The following is an 18,793-nucleotide window of genomic DNA, read 5'->3' as shown; positions in this document are numbered from 1 at the left end:
AGTTTGACTGTTGTTATTGCCGTAGGTTTTGGGTTGTCGTGTTATTTGGTGTAGTAATTTAGACTTGGCACATATTGAGACAGATTTAAAGGTCCACTTTGACTTTGGATTTCTTAACTGTGGAAATCACCTTGGACAGTTTCCTCTAAAAGTATTGGAACAGAAAGTCCAAGACCTTTAGTTCTGGTTGTTCATTTGGGTTTAAGATCAACAGACAACTATGAGAAAAGAGTTCAGAATCTCAGCTTTTATTTCCTGGTATTTACATTTAGATGTGTTAAACATCTCAGGACACAGTGCATTTAATATATGATCACAACATTTTTAGGTGAGCAAGGAAAAATAATCTCAAACTAAACAACATTTAATATGTGGTTGCAATAACTGAGGATTTACTGAGGCGAGCTGCACTCTGTGCCACCATCATTTAACGCCACATATGATGATGTTTCAGATGTACCTGTGCTGGTTTACATACCAGTGACGGCATGTAAAATAATTCATTTGTCAATTTTCAGCAGATGAAGAAAAGCTGGATGAGAGAGCCAAGATGAGTGTGGCTGCCAAGAGGTCTCTCTTCAGGGTACATGTTTTATTTTACTGTTCCAACATTTGCTCATCAACGTGTGCATGTATGTATTTTTTTTATATAAATTATCATCATGACAACCAAAGTAAAGTCCTAAAATCTGCCTCTCAGGAACTAGAGAAGACCTCAGATGGGACTGTCCCCAAACCGCGCTCTCGAAACGCTGCCATTGAACGCCGTCTGAGAAGAGTCCAGGACCGTTCACACACACAACCTGTCACCTGCCAGGAGGTGGTCAGTGCTGCAACGTGAGCCGCCCCACAGATCACTCAGAAATCGCACTCGCTCAGTGCACTTTCTGTCTTTTTGACACTTCCCTTCTTCATTTTCTCTTTTTGTAAGTGACCCTGTTCCATCGTCACATCCCGCGGACATCCACACTGTTGTAAACGTCATCCCTGCTAGCAACAGGTACACCAGCGTGAGCGTGCACCACGTGCATGTAGACCACTCAAAGGTTGAAACATGACATCATTCATAGTTCAGCTTTAATGTATATTTCAGGTTGACTCGCTGTCGCCCTCTCCTGGTGGCACTGCCTCATCTCACCTTCCACTGTTATTTCTGCCGTCTCATGAGCTTCTTGTTTGTGCACCGTATAAGGGAAGGACAGGCTGCTGTTTAGACTTTCAGTGTCGTGATCACAGCTGGAGCCTCTTCAGGCCCTCTGGATGTAGTTAGTTTACGAACCCTGGTTTAACTTTGCACCCGGCTGTGGGGTCGCCTGTAAACATATTACACCGTGAGGTGTTTGTTGCTCTGCTGCAGCCGGCAGGGATTTAGCTTCGTGGTGCTTTGGAGGGACTGTGTTCCATTTTTGATGGATTAAGAAGGTACGGTATGTCTGTTCATGCTTTAGTCACTTGGATGGATTCATGAGGCCAAAGGCAGACGGTGCTGCTTCCTCTAATGACGTCTGATCTCTTCTCATGACTCCAAATATCAAATGTCTTCAGTCAGTCAGAAGAAATTACAAATGATAAACAACTTCTAATATGACTTTGAATGATCCTGCTATTCTCCAAAGTGTAAGTTCTGTTTATTATTATTAACAACAACAACAATAATAATAATAATAATATTAATTATTTATCTTTTCCAGAAATCACAGCATGACACAAAATAAACCCCCATCATAAAAGTAGACTACAACTATACACTAAATGTTAAATTAAAGTGCTACTTTCAAAAATAAAGAGAGTCAGATGGACTCATGTTTTTATTGTGGTACTTCCAGTGTTGGGGACCATCAGTCCGTGTCTGTGATCATTTCTTTTGTCCAAATGGTCTGTTTGTCTGTTTTGTTCTGTCTGTTGTCCACCACACATTTATTGGTCCATTTTCCTTATTTTTTAAAACAGTCCTTATGTTACACACCACAAGCTGAGGGATTCCTGCACAAATCCACTCTTTACTTTAAATCGTGTGGCTCTAAATTCTGCCAGCTCGGAAGTGCCTGATGCCGATGTTCTGGGCAACCCATAAATGGTTAAGGAGGTGGACTGTAGGCAAACTGGTGTGACCCCAGGTGGGATGAATGAAGTCCAGACCCCCCCCCCACACACACACACATTTTTAATGTGGGCATTAAAAATGACCAGCATGTTGCCTCTATAACTGTGACGTAACATTGGAGGCAACCTCTCCAAGCTGATGTTAGATCATATCTGTGCTAATTCCTTATTCTATTACTTCATGTTGGTTATCAAATACTTACTTTGCTTAAATGGTTATATTTTTAGTGAGTTTTAGTCGTCTGTTTCAGTATGTATGTCAACTGGTCTGAAATGGTTTTATCTGATCAGAAACAAAGATGAATTAGGTTCCATCATGTATCAAACCACTTGGCTGAAGACAAGGGGTGGAGCTTCCCCTCAGTCTGTGGGGAGCCAGTAAGATTAGGTTTGTGAGACTAAAACCCACCCACTGTCCCGCCCACACTGTGTTGTCCATGTTCGAGGTCTTCTTGGAAAATGGGGTCTGTTTCTCGAGACCCGGGCCTGATTTTCAATGTGACTTTCAATAAATTCAAACTGAGGAATATGTCAATTTTGTTCTTTATAAGGGGCAGAGAATATTACAATAAGAACCGGGAGAAAATATCACTGATAACAGCATAATCTGTGCTAATGATGCTAACATACAAGTTAAATCAAACTGCCACTGTTAGCAGCAGCGAACTCTGCTGGCGGGACCCTGGACGATCTTCTGTGTGTGGAGCTCACATTGGAACACAGCACTTTTCTGGGTACAAGCTAAACCACAGACAGGAACTCAGTGCAGCACATGTGCACACCACAGCTTGGGCTGTTACTCAACATAAGCACTTTTGAATTCTAAAAATAAGCAAGATGGAGAAATGAACAGAATAAAAATAAAATAAAATCACCAACATACAGTCATCATCAACGGGAGACCTCTCTATCGAGACTGAACCTTTTTTTGTATCAGGCTCTAAACGTGTTTATTTCCGTTGTGTGGTTGGATAATTTAACTGTTGACATTTGACACTTCCATTGTAGCTTTATTTTTTATCACTGGTGATTGTGGCTCGCCTCCACCCGACTCAAGCGGCGTACAACACGACGCAAATGTCATCCATACTTTCCAGCACTAGGAGACGTGTGCACCACGTGTAAAAATGACAACTGCATCATGATACCACGTGCACTCATGTGGTCATACTGGACTAAAAATAAGGTGTGGTTAAAACATTGCACCTTGGACCAGCAAAAACCATTTTCCTGTTCTGAAGATCCTCTTGTCACAAACCCTCTGCTTGAACCTCTCAGGTCGAGACATCGCCTCACCGCGCCTTTAACTCAACTGTGAAAGAAGATACCAGGCTACGAAGCTTGAAACCAAATGATGCGAGACACTTAACATGTGTCATAAGCTCACAACCTTCATCCTTGTGGGTTTTATCTCCACATACAGCCCTCTGCCAGAATTTAAGATCATTTATAAACCAACATCTAAACTCACAACTGCAAACTTAGTGTTTTAGTGAACAAGCACATAATCAGAGAATACGATTGTGGGAAGTTTGTTCTCGAGCCAGCTACATGCTAGTTAGCCAAGCTAGGATGACTGGACTGGACTTGCTAACGAACTAGCTAGCTGATGTTCTTTACTGTGCAGATAATAAGTCAACTACTACATGTAAGAAGATCTGGAAGACGTTAGAAGACACTGAACTTAGAAAAGTGACACCATGTCCTCCTGTCTCCATCTCAGCCTACAGGCCTCTTCCCAACCAGGACCAGTGGCCCAGGAACCACAGAAGGAGAAAGAGGAGCATCCAGAGCACCAGGCACCAGCTCATGTGGAAGGAGACGGGTTCGGTCCTGGGCCGGATGAACCTGACCTCTCCACCCTCAGCTTGTCTGAAAAGATGGCTTTGTTCAACCAGCTAGCTAAGCCCGCGGCTAAGCCTCCTGAAGGGACCGGGTCCAAGGAGGACTCCCGCCACCGCAGGGCCAGCGCCCGTTTTCAGACCCAACCCATCACCCAAGGAGAAGTCAAGCAGGTACGACACGTTAGTTCTCCTTGTAAAAATACTGAAGGAAACTAGCAAAGTGTTGTTTAACTATGACATGATTCCACGAACAATCATAACATTTCACGGAACGTCTAACTTTTGAGGTGACAAGTGTGTCAAAAATGGTCTGTAACATAATTTTAAAAAATTCTTTCCTTTGTGAATTGTTCCAGAAACAGATCTGTACAGTTTTCACTTAGTTCTAAGATACAAATCAATGTAACAAGTACAGTTTTCAAGTGATTAAGAGAAACGCTAGCTCACTATCTTATCCCAAAACCCGCTTAACTGGTTAGCAGTTAGCTTGACAGCTAACATATTCACTTTGTTTGTGAGTATATTATACATAAACCCATGGGCCACGAAGCTTTGTGGTGCTATTTAAGGGGACAAAACAACATTTACAATCCAGCCTCAGTGGACACAAAAATGTGTGGTGGCCATCCAGGGTGGCAGATGTAGCCGAGTCAGCATCAGTGAAGAATTACACAAGAGTCGACATTCAAAAATGCTCCAGTCATTTTGAAAGAATATATCACATTACTTATCTGAACATAAAGACTCCAAAAAGTTATAGTCTGACAGAATGTTCTGGAGTTATGGGGTAAGAACCACAGACTGTGTCTGTCCGTAGGTTTTCTGTTGAGACCCAGTGACCCAGTCCAAACAGTCCCCCTAAACACTGCCCCCCCCCCCCGCCTTCACTGCACATACATCATTTCTGAGCATCAGCAGCGATTCACTGATTATCACCTCGTTTCTGCTTCAAACTAACACTGTTAGCACTGTTAGCACTGTTATTACACATCATATGTCACAGAATCCAGCCGACGTCCACCTTGTTGGACCATTACTTTGAAGACCAGGAATTAAAGATCAAAACTATTATCCTATAATTAATGTTCAGAATTCTATCCATGTTAAATAATTGGATTTAATATGATAAAAGCCATATTTAAAAAATCCCAACTTTTTTGTAAACATTTTAACAAATAAAAATATAAAAGAATAAAATAAACATTAAGCAGCAGGTTGGATTTAAAAGTAGATTATTCCTTAAAGCATCGCAGAGCCATTCTGTTGTTTTTGTATCTTGTGAGTCAGTTTCGGTCACTGCTGTCCACACAGGAAGTCAAACCGCCGCTAACGTCAGCGCTCTGCAACGGCGACTTACATGCAGATGACAGAGAACATGTAAGACCGCCCTGCTGCCTGTCCGCGGGCTCTGATTGGGAGGTTGTTGCTTACAGAAGTTTTGTCCATAAATTCAGTCTGCTGTGGATAGAAACTGATCTGTGATTTGTCCATGTTGGTTTTTTGTGGCTGTGTTTTGATATTTTTTGTTTTTCTGGAGTCCATTTCCCTGACGTGTTTGTTCGTTGCGTAAGAAGCATGAGTTCACTGAGCCGTGCACGCTCGCTTGTGCTGACAGAAACACTTCTTATGCTGGGATTTGTTTTGATTCTGTGCACAAAGTATGAAAAATGGGAGAATCACTCATTAAACGTAACGGAGCTGCTGGATGTAAATGTGTCATTAAAAAACCCCCTAATGTTTCAGTTCATTAAGGTGAGTGACACACACACACTGTAAAATCATCAGTGTCAAATTAACGCTGCCAGTGTACATATGGTCCCTTAACACTGGCAGTGATGGTTTTACATTGGTGATAGGGGAAGTGATGGTCTAGTGGTTAAGCGTTGGGCTTGAGACTGTTATGTGTCGGACGCAGCTCGGAGAACCGACCAGCGTTTGAAGGACCCAGTATGAAATAAGCAGAGCACGGTACAAAGGCTAACTGAATTTAATACATAACAGTGATAATACAAAAAGATGCGGCCTGGCGTGGTGCGCTCCCAGCAGCGCTAACGGTCCGGAGCCAGAAGCTGTTTCGGACCCAAGGACCCCGCCGACACCCCCCAGGTGGCCGCAACAACCGAGTCTGTGAAAGAAGGAACCATTATGTGAGTCCACACTCTACACACAGAACACTTAAAGGTGTACAAACAGCAAACACTTCCTGGCTTGATTACTGATCAGCTTCCAACCTGCAGGCATGGAACATCCAGTTCACAAAACTCCACCGCAGTGGAAGCTGATACATGACTAACAAACAGCTCAATACAATAAGGTGTGAGGGACACCACATTTACTGACTGTATAACTGTTAGTCACAAAATCCAACGTACCTCAGGAAGTGTGCTGACGAGCGTGAGACCTCACCCCCTCCTCTTTCACAGACCGTGCATCAAACCTGGACGTTTCTCAGCATCCGCTGCTGATGAGATGGCTCCCGAGACGACGATCTCACCCGTCTGGTCACAAGGTCGAGTCTCTGGCAAATACACACTGTGCACTCCAGTCTTAAATGCCAACATGCTCCAATCCATCCAGATGCACCTCAGCTGTGAGTCCTGACGAGTCGCAGGTGATCAGGGTGAGGTCCTGACAGCCTCAGCAACACAGCCACTCAGTCCCAAATGCACGCCACCTGGGAGGAAAACAAACAGACAAACAAACCGGCAGCCAGGCCCCCCCCAGCCATATAACAGAGACCAGAGGATCTTCAGTTCAAATCCCAGCCTGACTGGAAAATCACAAGATCTTTAATCCCCAAGTTGCTCCCGGTGTGTAGTGAGCGCCTTGCATGGCAGCACCCTGACATCGGGGTGAATGTGAAGCATGATTGTAAAGCGCTTTGAGCATCTGATGCAGATGGAAAAGTGTGATATAAATGCAGTTCATTTACAATTTTACCATTTGTGATTTTACTGTGTAGATGCATTTTTGTGTGTTTTGTAAAAGAAAAATATTTCTGTGCAAATACAGTGAAGAAGTAAAACTAAAGCTGCTCATTTTCATCTGCTTCAAGTGTTGTTGGGATCGATCGATCTATCTATCTATCTATCTATCTATCTATCTATCTATCTATCTATCTATCTATCTATCTATCTATCTATCTATCTATCTATCTATCTATCTATCTATCTATCTATCTATCTATCTATCTATCTATCTATCTATCTATCTATCTATCTATCGTTTGTGCATACTTACACCCCCCCTCCATCTATCCACTAATGCATGACAGTATTCATCCATCCATGCATGTATCCATCTACACATTCCTTTATCATCCATTTGTCCATGCAGAGGACATCCCCTGTTCTCCTCCTGACGTGTTTCTTCTTCTCCCTGCAGCTACAAAATGGAGGTGCAATCAAACTGGAGCCTCTGTCAGTGTCCCTCGTCCGCTCGGTGGCAGCCGTCACTTCCCAAGCCTCCATCACCATGGCAACAGGTGACAGTGATGAATCTCCTCCTCTGGGCAAATCCACTGCCATCACCTACATCCCTGCTTCCAGCTCCTCCAGCAGCCACCAGGAGAGGGCACTGAGGTATTCCTCCCTGACCCAGAGTAGGGAGCCACCGGCCCCCCCTGAGGCTGAGCTCAGTGCCTCCCCATTCATCAATGAGGACGTTCCTCCTGCTCCCACCGCCTCCGCCAGACTCAGGCAGCAGGGGGAGGTGGAGGAGGACTGGAGCGCTCATCTGGAGGAGGAGGTTAGGGGGGTACAGCAGGGAGGAGCCAGAGCTGGAAGCCAAGACAGATGCATTAGGAGAAAGCAGCCGGACTTCCCCGACAGGGACAGGTACAGCAAACCTCATCAGTCTGCTGATTCCTGTTTGTGGAGGGGCGACTCAGAGCCCCCATCCAGCTGGAAGGTCACAGACAGAGAGTCCCCGAAGAGCAGGGACAGAGGAGAGGGAGCAGGAAAAGGAGGCTACGCCAGAGAGCCGGCTCACGTCTCTCCACAGGAGTTACAGGAGATTGAAAGGAGCAGCAGTCGGAAGCAGGAGGGAATCTCAGGTAGGAGGCTTCTCCGAGGAACGCGGATAGGATGGAGGAAAAGGGAAGAGGAGGGGAGTGACAGCAGGAGAACCGAAGCACAGCTCTTAGAATCCTCATTGTTTTATGCAGTGTGTCCCTTCATTCTGGACACACACACACACACACACACACACACACACACACACACACACACACACACACACACACACACACACACACACACACACACACACACACACACACACACACACACACACTTTTCCCAGCTGGAGGTTTGTGATTTGGTTCAAAGTGAGGCGTCTGTGGCTGCATGTGATATTTTTCCGGTTCTGTCTTTTGTCTGCACAGAAGAAGCCCTTCACAGGTTCTCAGACGTGTGCACAGTGTGTCCCTGTGGGTTAGCCGTGCACACGCTGCCATGGTGCTGACCCGTTTTTAATGTGGTCTTCATGCAGAATGTGTCTTTATGGACAGAGAACAAGGACACAGTCAGTCAGAGTCCAGAACAGCTGATCAGAACTTAAAACAGGTTGAGGCTGAAAATAGGACACAATGGACGCCTCGTCTGCAGGCTGGACGCCTGCGTGTCGATTTTGCTCTGCATGAGCAGGCAGATTAGTTTTAAAAGTGCAGTTTGTTATTCCATAATGGGAAATATCTTCATGTTTTTTCCTTATTTCATTCTGAGGATGTTGACATGGATTCTGTAGATTCTAACTCCAACTGTTACCAAAACACCAGCATCACTGTCAGAATTCATCATCCATCAGGGCAGAACCAGAACCAGACTCTGCTTCAAGAACTGTGCACTTCCACCAACACAAAACTGGTGTCGAACCCAAAACATTCCTTCTTGAGAGCCAGAAGACAGCAGCTGATTGTGAGAAAAATCACAGAAATGTTCCTGAGTGGAGGTTTTCTTTAAAAATGAATACGTCTTCTTGAATAAAACAGCGTCTCACGTGGAGTAAACGTGTGTCCAGTAAGTTTAAATGTATGTGGAGAAAAAAGCGACCACATACTGAATAAACTTCAAAAGCCGACAGAAGAGCAACAAAAAGAAGAAAGAAGACACTTATCCTGGATTTGTGGACTTCATCAGAAAAGTCCAACAGAAAACCTGTTGCCTCATTCATTTTTACAGGTTCTACATTAATGCAACACGACCACCAGTTTAGCTGTAAAATCATCACCACTTCAGATAAACAGGTTTCCACGTGGATTTCAGGTAAAGTTGTTCAGGATAAGAGTGGAAGAAGCAGAGACGTCAATCTATGAAATAAACGAGCTGAAGCTCTTAATTCTGCAAAGGCAGAAGTGAATCAGAATCAGACAGTTACGTCATTAAGACAGACAGACAGTTATTGATTTTGTTTAGTGTATCTCAGTGTTTTCTTGTCTCTCTCTGTCTTTTCCACCTGAACAGTGATGAACGCTGATGACCAGCTGTTGGATTGTGTTTCAGGTGGGACGTGTGCACAGATGTGCACGTGAATGAGCAGACTGTCATCCTGTCAGCAATCCAATGAAATATTCTTTAAGAAGACATTCATAAGAACAACAATACAGTTGACTGCATTTCGTTTATTGACTTTAAAGGTTTTTTTTAATTTTTATTCTAATCCAATTACATTTTTTCCGCAAATCTGATTGGTTCATCGTGTGAGATTTCAGACCATAAAATATCACGTGGATGGTGGCAAAATATTAAAACCGTTTCACATTTGATGCGTTACTCCGCACCCTGACCGCGTTGCTGCGCAGGTGTCACTGATGGCGCTGTCACCTGAGAGCGACAGAAACTAGCGCAGTGACGACGACGCCGAAATGTGTGGATTTAATGGATTTAACTGGATTGACTGGTGGATTTAACTCAATGCAGCTGACAAGATGGAAAAATCTGTGGATCTGCTCACAGAATGTCTAGTTTGATATGAAGACGCTGCTGCTACAGTAAGACTCACCAACCAAATTACTTACAGAAAAATAAACCGTGCAAATGATGGAGTTGGATTAGAGTGGGAATAACCCCGTTGTGTCTGATGATTTGCAGATGTTCATGCTGGATTACAGTCACACGTCCGTTTTCGCGACTGTTAGTACTGTTCATGTTATATAGTGACAAAATAAAAGCTGTGAGAGACTTCGGGCCACATGTTGTTTTTATTCCACTTGGGGTTTTATAGGTTCAGACCAAATTTAAACTCAGTCAGATAAGATTTCGAGGTCCCCCAGAGTGACACATGTTCCTCTCTCTCTGCTGGCAGGACAACATCACCCTAACGGGAAACGACTCTGATGACATTATTTTTCTTTTACAGGAACATGTAATGGCTTCTAATCACAAAAAGTGGTGGTTGATTGGTCACCCAGAGGAGAACATTACTGGAATTACTGGATTAATACATTGTTTGGGGAAGCTTGTTGTTTTGTGGGGGACCCTTAAACAATGTCCCATTACAATAAAATTTTGCACAGATCTTTTATTTTATTAGTGGAACAAGAACAACATGTGGCCCAAAAGATTTTGTAACATTTGACATTTTGAACAGGTCTAGCAACCATAAAATCCAGCATGAATGTCCACAAATCATCAGACACAGCAGGGCTATTCCCTAAATCAGAGTGTCAGTGGGCACGTAATGTCAGTCCTCCCAGAAACCCCATGACAGTCTTGGTCATCAGCATCATGAAGAAGAAGGTAGTAGACACAGGATCCTATTCTGTTCTTTGCAGAGTTACCGGACCACCCTGCGACACAGAGGACGGTGTCTCAGGTGTCCAACACCCACTTACAGCAGAGACCCATCATCCAGCCTCCTCAGACTCTTCCTAAACCCGTCTCCCAGCAGCCTCCTCAAATCCAACCCAAGCCTACATCCCATGTCCAGCTGTCCCAGCCCCCACCAACGTATCCCAAACCTTTCACACAGTCACCAAAATCCCAGCCCAGAACTCAGGGATTCATCCAGCCGTACCCTAGGCCTTACCTGCACCCCCAGCCCAAGCTCCAGGTTCCTCCACAAACACCACCCAAACCCCAGTCCTTCCCTCAAGCATTGGTCAAGTCCCAGTCCCTTCCTCCAGATCAGAGTGAGAACTTGAGCAGGCAGAGTGTCCATTCTGGAGATCTCCAGTCCCCTGCACAGTCTGCAGATCGACTGTCTGACGGCATGTCCACCAAGCAGATGTCCATCAAAGAGAGGTGAGTGACAGTTTGAGTGTGGTTCACTTCAGTTTTGTTGTTGTTTTTTGGGATACTGAGAGACTGGAAGGTGAAATAATAACAGAGCAGGATGCTCAGTGGGACAAGGAATTGGTTTACCAATATGTAGGCTCACGTTTGATTCCCTGTCATATCTCCCATCTGTGTCCTTGAACAAGACACTTCAACTGCATTGTCCACTCTGCTGTAAATAGGTACCGGCCTTGACTGGACAAGTAACGTGTGATAGTCTGGCATCCTTTCGGGTGATTCAGGGATAAGCATCGCCACCGATGGGTCTCAGGGTCTAAATAGGACTTAATTCTTCCAATAGTCAGGTTAATTGTCATAAATGGCAAGAGTGTTGTGGTTGTGACTTATGTTGACTGTAAGCTAGTAGAGAGAGACTGAAACTAGCCTAGAGAAATGCAGATACGCTCTAGAGAGAAGGGGAATGAAAGTCAGTCGGCGCAAGAGTGAGTCCATGTGTGTGAATGAGAAGAAGCCTGGTGGAATAGTGCAGCTACAAGGAGCAGAAGTGGTGAAAGTAGATGAGTTTAAATACAGAGTAACTGGAAAGTATTCACAGCACTTCACTTTTTCCACATATTGTTATGTTACAGCCTTTTTCCAAAATGGATGAAACCCTAACCCTAACCCTAACCCTAACTTCTACACACTGTATCCCATAATGACAATGTGAAAAAGGTTTATTTGAGGTTTTTGCAAATTTATTAAAAATAAAAAAATAAACCTAAAATCATGTGTCCATAAGTATTCACAGTCTTTGCCATGAAGCTCAACATTGAGCTCAGGTGTCTCCTGTTTCCACTGATCATCCTTGAGATGTTTCTTCAGTTTAATTGGGGTCCACCTGTGGTCAATTCAGCTAATTGGACATGATTTGGAAAGACACACACCTGTCTACATATAAGGTCCCACAGTTGACAGTCAGAGCACAAACCAAGCATGAAGTCAAAGGAATTGGGCAGCACAGCCTCATTCAAATATATGATGCAAATAATGCAATAATCCTACATCTGGGGTCAGCGCTCTCTTGAGGTTTGGGCAAATTACACAACAAATAAAGTGAACATGCAAAGAATAAGTGAAGATGCGGTCGAAAGTGGACATGTGTTGCGGTTTGTTTATGACCCGGAGCTCAAACATGTCGAGGCCGTTGTGCAGACGAGAGAATGGAGCTACTCCGGTTAGCTGTGTAGGCTAACACTTACCAACACGACCTCTCACTTGTGTCTCGTCTTCCCTTCTCCGCTGGGAACCGAAAAAGCTGCACTTTTCACAACTGCTTCGGTGATTGCAGCCGAAAACAAAACAGTTCACCATCTTTCCGTGTGAAGTTATGCTGTTTTAGTATTACGCAGTGGGAGGATGTCCCAGGAAGTTGTCAAATCCTGCAATATCATGCATGTTTCAAAAGAGACTGTGCTACCCGGCGGTTTGTAGACCTCTGAGACAGGATTGTCTGGAGGCACAAATCTGGGGAAGGGAACAGAAACACTTCTGCTGCTTTGAAGGTCCCAATGAGCACAGTGGCCTCCATCATCTGTAAATGGAAGAAGTTCAGATCCACCAGGACTCTTCCTAGAGCTGGACGCCCATCTAAACTAAGCGATCGTAGGAGAACAGCCTTAATCAGGGAGGTGACCAAGAACCCGATGGTCACTCTGTCAGAGCTCCAGCATTCCTCTGTGGAGAGAGGAGAACCTTCCAGAAGGACAACCATCTCTGCACCAGTCCACCAATCAGGCCTATATGGTAGAGTGGCCAGAGAGAAGCCACATGGCAGCCCACCTGGAATTTGACAAAAGGCACCTGAAGGACTCTCAGACCAGGAGAAACAAAATTCTCTGGTCTGATGAGACAAAGATTGAAGTCTTTGGTGTCATGTTTGGAGGAAACCAGGCACCATCCCTACAGTGAAGCATGGTGGTGGCAGCATCATGCTGTGGGGATGTTTTTCAGCAGCAGGAACTGGGAGACTAGTCAGGATTGAGGGAAAGATGAATGCAGCAATGTACAGAGACATCCTGGATGAAAACCTGCTCCAGAGCGCTCTGGACCTGAGACTGGGGTGACGGTTCATCTTTCAGCAGGACAATGACCCTAAAAACACAGCCAAGATATCAAAGGAGTGTCTTCAGGACAACTCTGTGAATGTCCTTGAGTGGCCCAGCCAGAGCCCAGACCTGAATCCAACTGAACATCTCTGGAGAGATCTGAAAATGTCTGTGCACCAACGCTCCCCATCCAACCTGATGGAGCTTGAGAGGTGCTGCAAAGAGGAATGGACCAAACTGCCCAAAGATAGGTGCACCAAGCTGGTGGCATCATATTCAAGAAGACTTGAGGCTGAAATTGCTGCCAAAAGTGCATCAACAAAGTATTGAGCAAAGACTGAATACTTATGTACATGTGATTTATTAATTTTTTTTTTTTTTTTTGCAAAAATAAAACACAAACAAAAAAACCTTTTTTATGTTCTCATTATGGGGTGTTGTGAGTAGAAGTTTGTGGGAAAACATAAATTTACTCTATTTTGGAATAAGGCTATAACATAACAAAATGTGGAAAAAAGTGAAGTGCTGTGAAAACTTTCCTGACACATTTTCTAGGGAGAAGGATGCTGAGGATGGAGCCACCAGGCAGGAGGAGAAAGGGAGGATAAAGAGGAGGTTTATGGACGTGCTGAAGGAGGGCATGCAAGTGGTTGGTGAGACAGACAAAGATAGAGAGGACAGGGTGAGATGGAAACGATTGATGTGCTGTGGCGCCCCCTAGCGGGAGCAGCCAATAATAGATGAAGAAATGAATGTCTAACCTGTCGACTAACATACTGCAGACAATCTTACAATGAGACGGAGACTCACAGTGCAACTCCAGTGTCTTATAGGTTTGACACTGAAGTCAGATCAGGTCTGGGAGCACGTGTTGGTGTGTGTTTCCGCATCAAACACACCACAGAACTGCTCTGGGTTCTGGATGGCAACCACCAAGGCATACAACTGGTTAATCTGAACCTCCCAAACCATCTCTCTGTTGCCCCCCAAATGAAATGTGACTTTGCTTTCCTTTGCAAGTGGTACTCATCATCTTGGGCTCCCCAAGTAACCATTTATTTGACAGAGTTAGTCCAGGATCTTACAACAAGGCCAAGTACCAAAGACATTCACCCACTTCACAACCACAGAGAAAAAGAGGAGTGAGCAGGATCCTAAAGACTTGAACCTTTGATCTCCTGCAAAGGTATCAGCATCACTTCTGATGGACGAGTCCAAGACGTCACTGAAATTTTGGAGCTCAACAACAACAATCTTTGTTGTTGTTGAGATCTTAGACATCTTTATTTTTTCTGACACAGACTGTACACGAAGTTTGAAACACTCAGAGGTCATTTTTCCATGAAACAGAACCTAATGACCAAAAGGAGGAGGAGGCTGACCTTTCAACAGAAAACATCCAGCAAACGCCACTCCTGCCTCCAGGCCACTAGAGGGCAGTGTCACACTGCTGCCAGTTAGCTACATTTCTACTGAAGTGCCTGGAAATTTTCTGTCAAATGCTGAATTTATTAATCGATACAAATTTAGTCTGCTTGCAATCTGTGTCTTCTGGGGAGAAAAACGTGTTTTAGTCAAACTCACTCATTTTACCTGAGCTGTCTGAACTCACTCACTTCCTGCTTCAACGGGATCACAGTTTGTCTCGACCGCTCCAGTGGATAAATCAAGAGAAGTAAGAAAGTAGCTGATAGTCGGCACGAACCCTCGGCGCGCCCTGAACACACGCGGACCAGGTGACACTTTACTACAGAATGCTTTTATAAAGCGCAATTTAGGGATTTTTGACCTTTGACCTTGGGGTGACCATGACTAACACACTTGCCAACTTTGGTGACAATCAGACAGTTAGGGAAGAAGCTCGAATGTGCTCACAACATTTTTACAAAGTGTGTTCCAGTGATCTTGACCTTTGACTTTTTAACCCCTAAATCAGGTAACGCATAATGCACCAAGTTAGGTGACAGTCAGACCAGAACAACTGCAGTTCTCTGGCTTCCAAGTGAAATGTTGCTTGAACGGACAGACTCTCTGCACACAGTGACATCAAGCCCACCGGCTCGAGGTCTAGTGTTTCATAGTAAACTCTGGTGTTTCATAGTAAACTTCCTCTGACTGTTTGACGTCATACTTCGAGGACTTTGGGCCCTTGAATAATGAACACGGTCGAACCACCCGGTGCTGCTCATGGTGGCGCTGTGGGTAGTTCTCCTACCTCACCATTGATTCAGTTTGACTGACACCCAACAGGTCTTTACGTGGACTCTGCACGTTGTCTCCGTGTCTGATTTGGCCTCGTTCTCATACACACAATTGTTCTCCACAACTCTCCACGAAACCTTGTGGTGACTCTTGAGCACATCCTGTATAAAAATGAACCCACAAATCCTCAGTGTGGAAGGAGATTCATCACGACGGAATCGAGAACCAACATGATTTACTACAATGTCTAACCTTCATTTAACCAGGAGAAGAGTCTCATTGAGATTAAAAATCTCTTTTACAAGAGCGTCCTGGCTAAGACAGGCAGCAAGGTTACGTGTCAAGTTCAGCATTCCACCACACATACAGAATAAACAAATTACCAGCCAGTGGAAAAGTTTCAGTATAAAAGTTCAAAAACAACACATTTTTACAATATAATAATAATTAAAAAAAATCGGTTAAAACAACTACATGTCAATGTGCCAGCATCTCTGTCATTTAAAAGTCCTTTAAAAGATTCTAAGGAGACCAGCTCCCTCAGTTTTAAGTCATTCTGTAAAAGGTTCCATGCAGAGGCTGCAGCAAACTGAAAGCCCTTCTTTCCCAGTTCTGTTGGACCTTTGGGACTGACAATAAAAAACGGTCGGCAGAACGAAGTTGATAGGAACCAATATATTTACGAGAAATATACATCCATAAGTAACCAGGAAGCTGACCAAGTAAACATTTATAGATGAGTAAATACAGATGCCTGAGCCTGCGAAACGCCAAGGAGGACCAACCAACACGAGCATAAAGAATCCAGTGATGTGTAAGAGCTCTGAGGCCAGTGATGGACCTCAGAGCTCCATGATAGACAGCATCAAGAGCTCTCAGACTCTGAGCTGATGAGTGCATGTACAATGCATCGCCATAGTGCAACATTGGCATAAAAGTGGCAGCAACAAGCCTCCTTCGGGCCTCAAAGGACAGACAAGTCCAAATTCAAAAAAAGAAACCCAACCTGATTCTGAGTCGATTTACAAGCAGATTAATATAATGTGCAAATGAAGTGTATTGTCAATCCAAATTTCAAGATATTTGTATTGTTTAACAAATTCTATTTGAATTCCCTGCAAGATGGTGATTTGTGGCAGGATTTGAAGGTTGGATTTGGTGTTTGAAAACAACATGACTTTTGTTGTGTCTGAGTTTAAGATAAGTTTTAGATTAAGAAGATTATTTTGAATAATGTCGAAAGTTGATTGTAAATGAGTGATGGCTTGTACGGATGAGTGTGCAGAGCTGTAGATGATTGTGTCATCAGCGTAAAAATGTGAATGTGCATTTAGGATATTCTGATTTATGTTATTAATGTAGAGAATGAATAGTAGAGGTCCTAATACTGATCCCTGTGGTACTCCCTTGGTGATGGTGAGTGTTTGTGATGTGAATCCATCTATCTTCACACATTGAGTCCGGCCTGAGAGGTAGTTGTGAAACCATTTTACTGTCTGATTTGAAAATCCGCATGCAGTGAGCCTATGTTCCAATAATGTATGATCAACTGTATCAAAAGCTTTTATGAGATCTATGAAAAGGGCTGCACAATGATGTTTACTGTCCAGGGTGGTAATGATGTCATTGACTACTTTTAAGGCAGCAGTGGTTGTGCTATGTTGCTTCCTGAAACCAGACTGAAAATCAGATAAGATATTATTGTCAGAGAGAAATTCTTTAACTTGAATACTGAGGAGTGACTCCAGTAGTTTGACCAAGGCGGATAATTTGGATATTGGTCTGTAATTATTCAAAAGTGTTGGATCACCACCTTTTAACAGAGGAGGAACAAAGGCCGATTTCCAAATGGATGGAATTTCATTTGTGGCCAGAATGAGGTTGAAGAGGTGAGTCAAAGGTGAGGCTATAAAGTCAGCTGCTATTTTTAGGAAATAGGGCTCAAGGTTGTCAGGTCCTGGAGATGTCGAGATCTTTAAGAGTTTGAGGGCTTTATGCACCTCACTGACTGTGAAAGGGGCGAAACTAAAAGGTTGAGTTATAGCAACACGAGAATCTACACTTAAGTCTACTACGTTTCTGTGAGTACTATAAAGTGAATCGAACAAGGAACCCGACGCTACAAAGTGTTTGTTAAAACAGTCCAACATCTCTGCTTTATCGTAAATTTTTTGAGTGTCTGTTACAATACAAGAAGGGAGCTCAGCCCATTTATTAGTTTGATTAATAGATTTAATTGTCTTCCAAAACTTCATTGGGTTTTGAAGGTTTTGTGCCGTTTGAGTGAGGATGTGATCTGCTTTTGCATTTCTGATGGCAACTGTACATGAATTCCGTAATTGTCTGAACTTGAGCCAGTCCTTCTCAGTGTTTGTTTTCCTGGCTTCAGCCCAAGACAGATTACAATCGTGTAACAGACTGGATAAATTAGGTGTGAACCAAGGATTGTTTCATCCTTTCACTCTAAACTTTCTAAAAGGTGCAGGCTTATTAACAATGCTGATAAAACCATCATAAAAATTCTTCCAGGTATTTTCAACATCAGCAATCAAATAAATCCTGTCCCAATCAAAACTGTACAAATTGTGGTAGAAACTCTGCTCTGAAAAATGTTTTATATCATGCTTTATGATAATGTGAGGCTTTGTTTTTAGGTGTTTTTGTATCTCTTGCAATTGCAATGACACAATGATCACTCAAGTCATTTGCAAATATTGAAGCAGGAGTATATTTATGTGGAACGTTAGTCAAAACTAAGCCGATTAAGGTAGATTTTTCTGGATTTTTGGGGTTTGGTCTTGTGGGACTGCCAACAATTTGAGAAAGATTCAGTGCATCACAGTGGGCTTTAAACTCATTGGATACTGGTTGCAACCATTTCAGATTAAAATCCCCAGCAGCAACAATTTCACTGAATTTCAGCTCTGACCAAAGCTGTATTAAGGAAATGAGAGCAGTACTGTGAGCTGATGGCATCCTGTAACAGCCAACAACAGTTAAGTGCAAGTTTTTAGATACCTCACTGTCCAGTGCTAAAAATTCATACTGCTTTACTACAGACTTTGAGACCAATACATTCACATGGATCCTATTTTTGATAAAAATTGCAACACCTCCACCCCGCCTGGGTCGATCTGCCCTAAAAACCTTGTAACCATCGATATGAATGTCCTTATCTGTAACAGATTTATTAAGCCAAGTTTCAGATAGAATCATAATATCCACATCTGTAGAATGTGCCGAGATTCGAATTAAGTCCATTTTGTTAACCAAGCTTCTTACATTAAGATGGAGAAAGCCAAGACCAGATCTTGCTTTAAAA

At 43.5% G+C, this 18,793-nt stretch overlaps 1 protein-coding gene across 9 annotated transcripts in view; it reads left to right on the top strand.

Annotated features, from left to right (window-relative positions):
* Positions 1–18,793, top strand: part of LOC117521482 (supervillin-like) — a 207,587-nt gene that overhangs the window by 48,136 nt on the left and 140,658 nt on the right. For 6 of the 9 annotated variants that reach the window (XM_034182786.1, XM_034182782.1, XM_034182783.1 and 3 more), the window contains 7 exons: positions 519–583; positions 701–837; positions 932–1,000; positions 3,827–4,118; positions 5,259–5,324; positions 7,332–8,001; positions 10,720–11,188. In XM_034182786.1, the coding sequence (XP_034038677.1) occupies positions 519–583; positions 701–837; positions 932–1,000; positions 3,827–4,118; positions 5,259–5,324; positions 7,332–8,001; positions 10,720–11,188 (1,768 nt within the window). The remainder of the gene's footprint in view (positions 1–518; positions 584–700; positions 838–931; positions 1,001–3,826; positions 4,119–5,258; positions 5,325–7,331; positions 8,002–10,719; positions 11,189–18,793) is intronic. The other 3 variants (XM_034182785.1, XM_034182790.1, XM_034182787.1) reach the window with 2 other exon arrangements.

This window comes from Thalassophryne amazonica, chromosome 12 (genome assembly GCF_902500255.1).
Source record: "Thalassophryne amazonica chromosome 12, fThaAma1.1, whole genome shotgun sequence".
NCBI classification, from domain to species: Eukaryota; Metazoa; Chordata; class Actinopteri; order Batrachoidiformes; family Batrachoididae; genus Thalassophryne; species Thalassophryne amazonica.
This window is presented reverse-complemented; position numbering and strand designations above follow the sequence as displayed.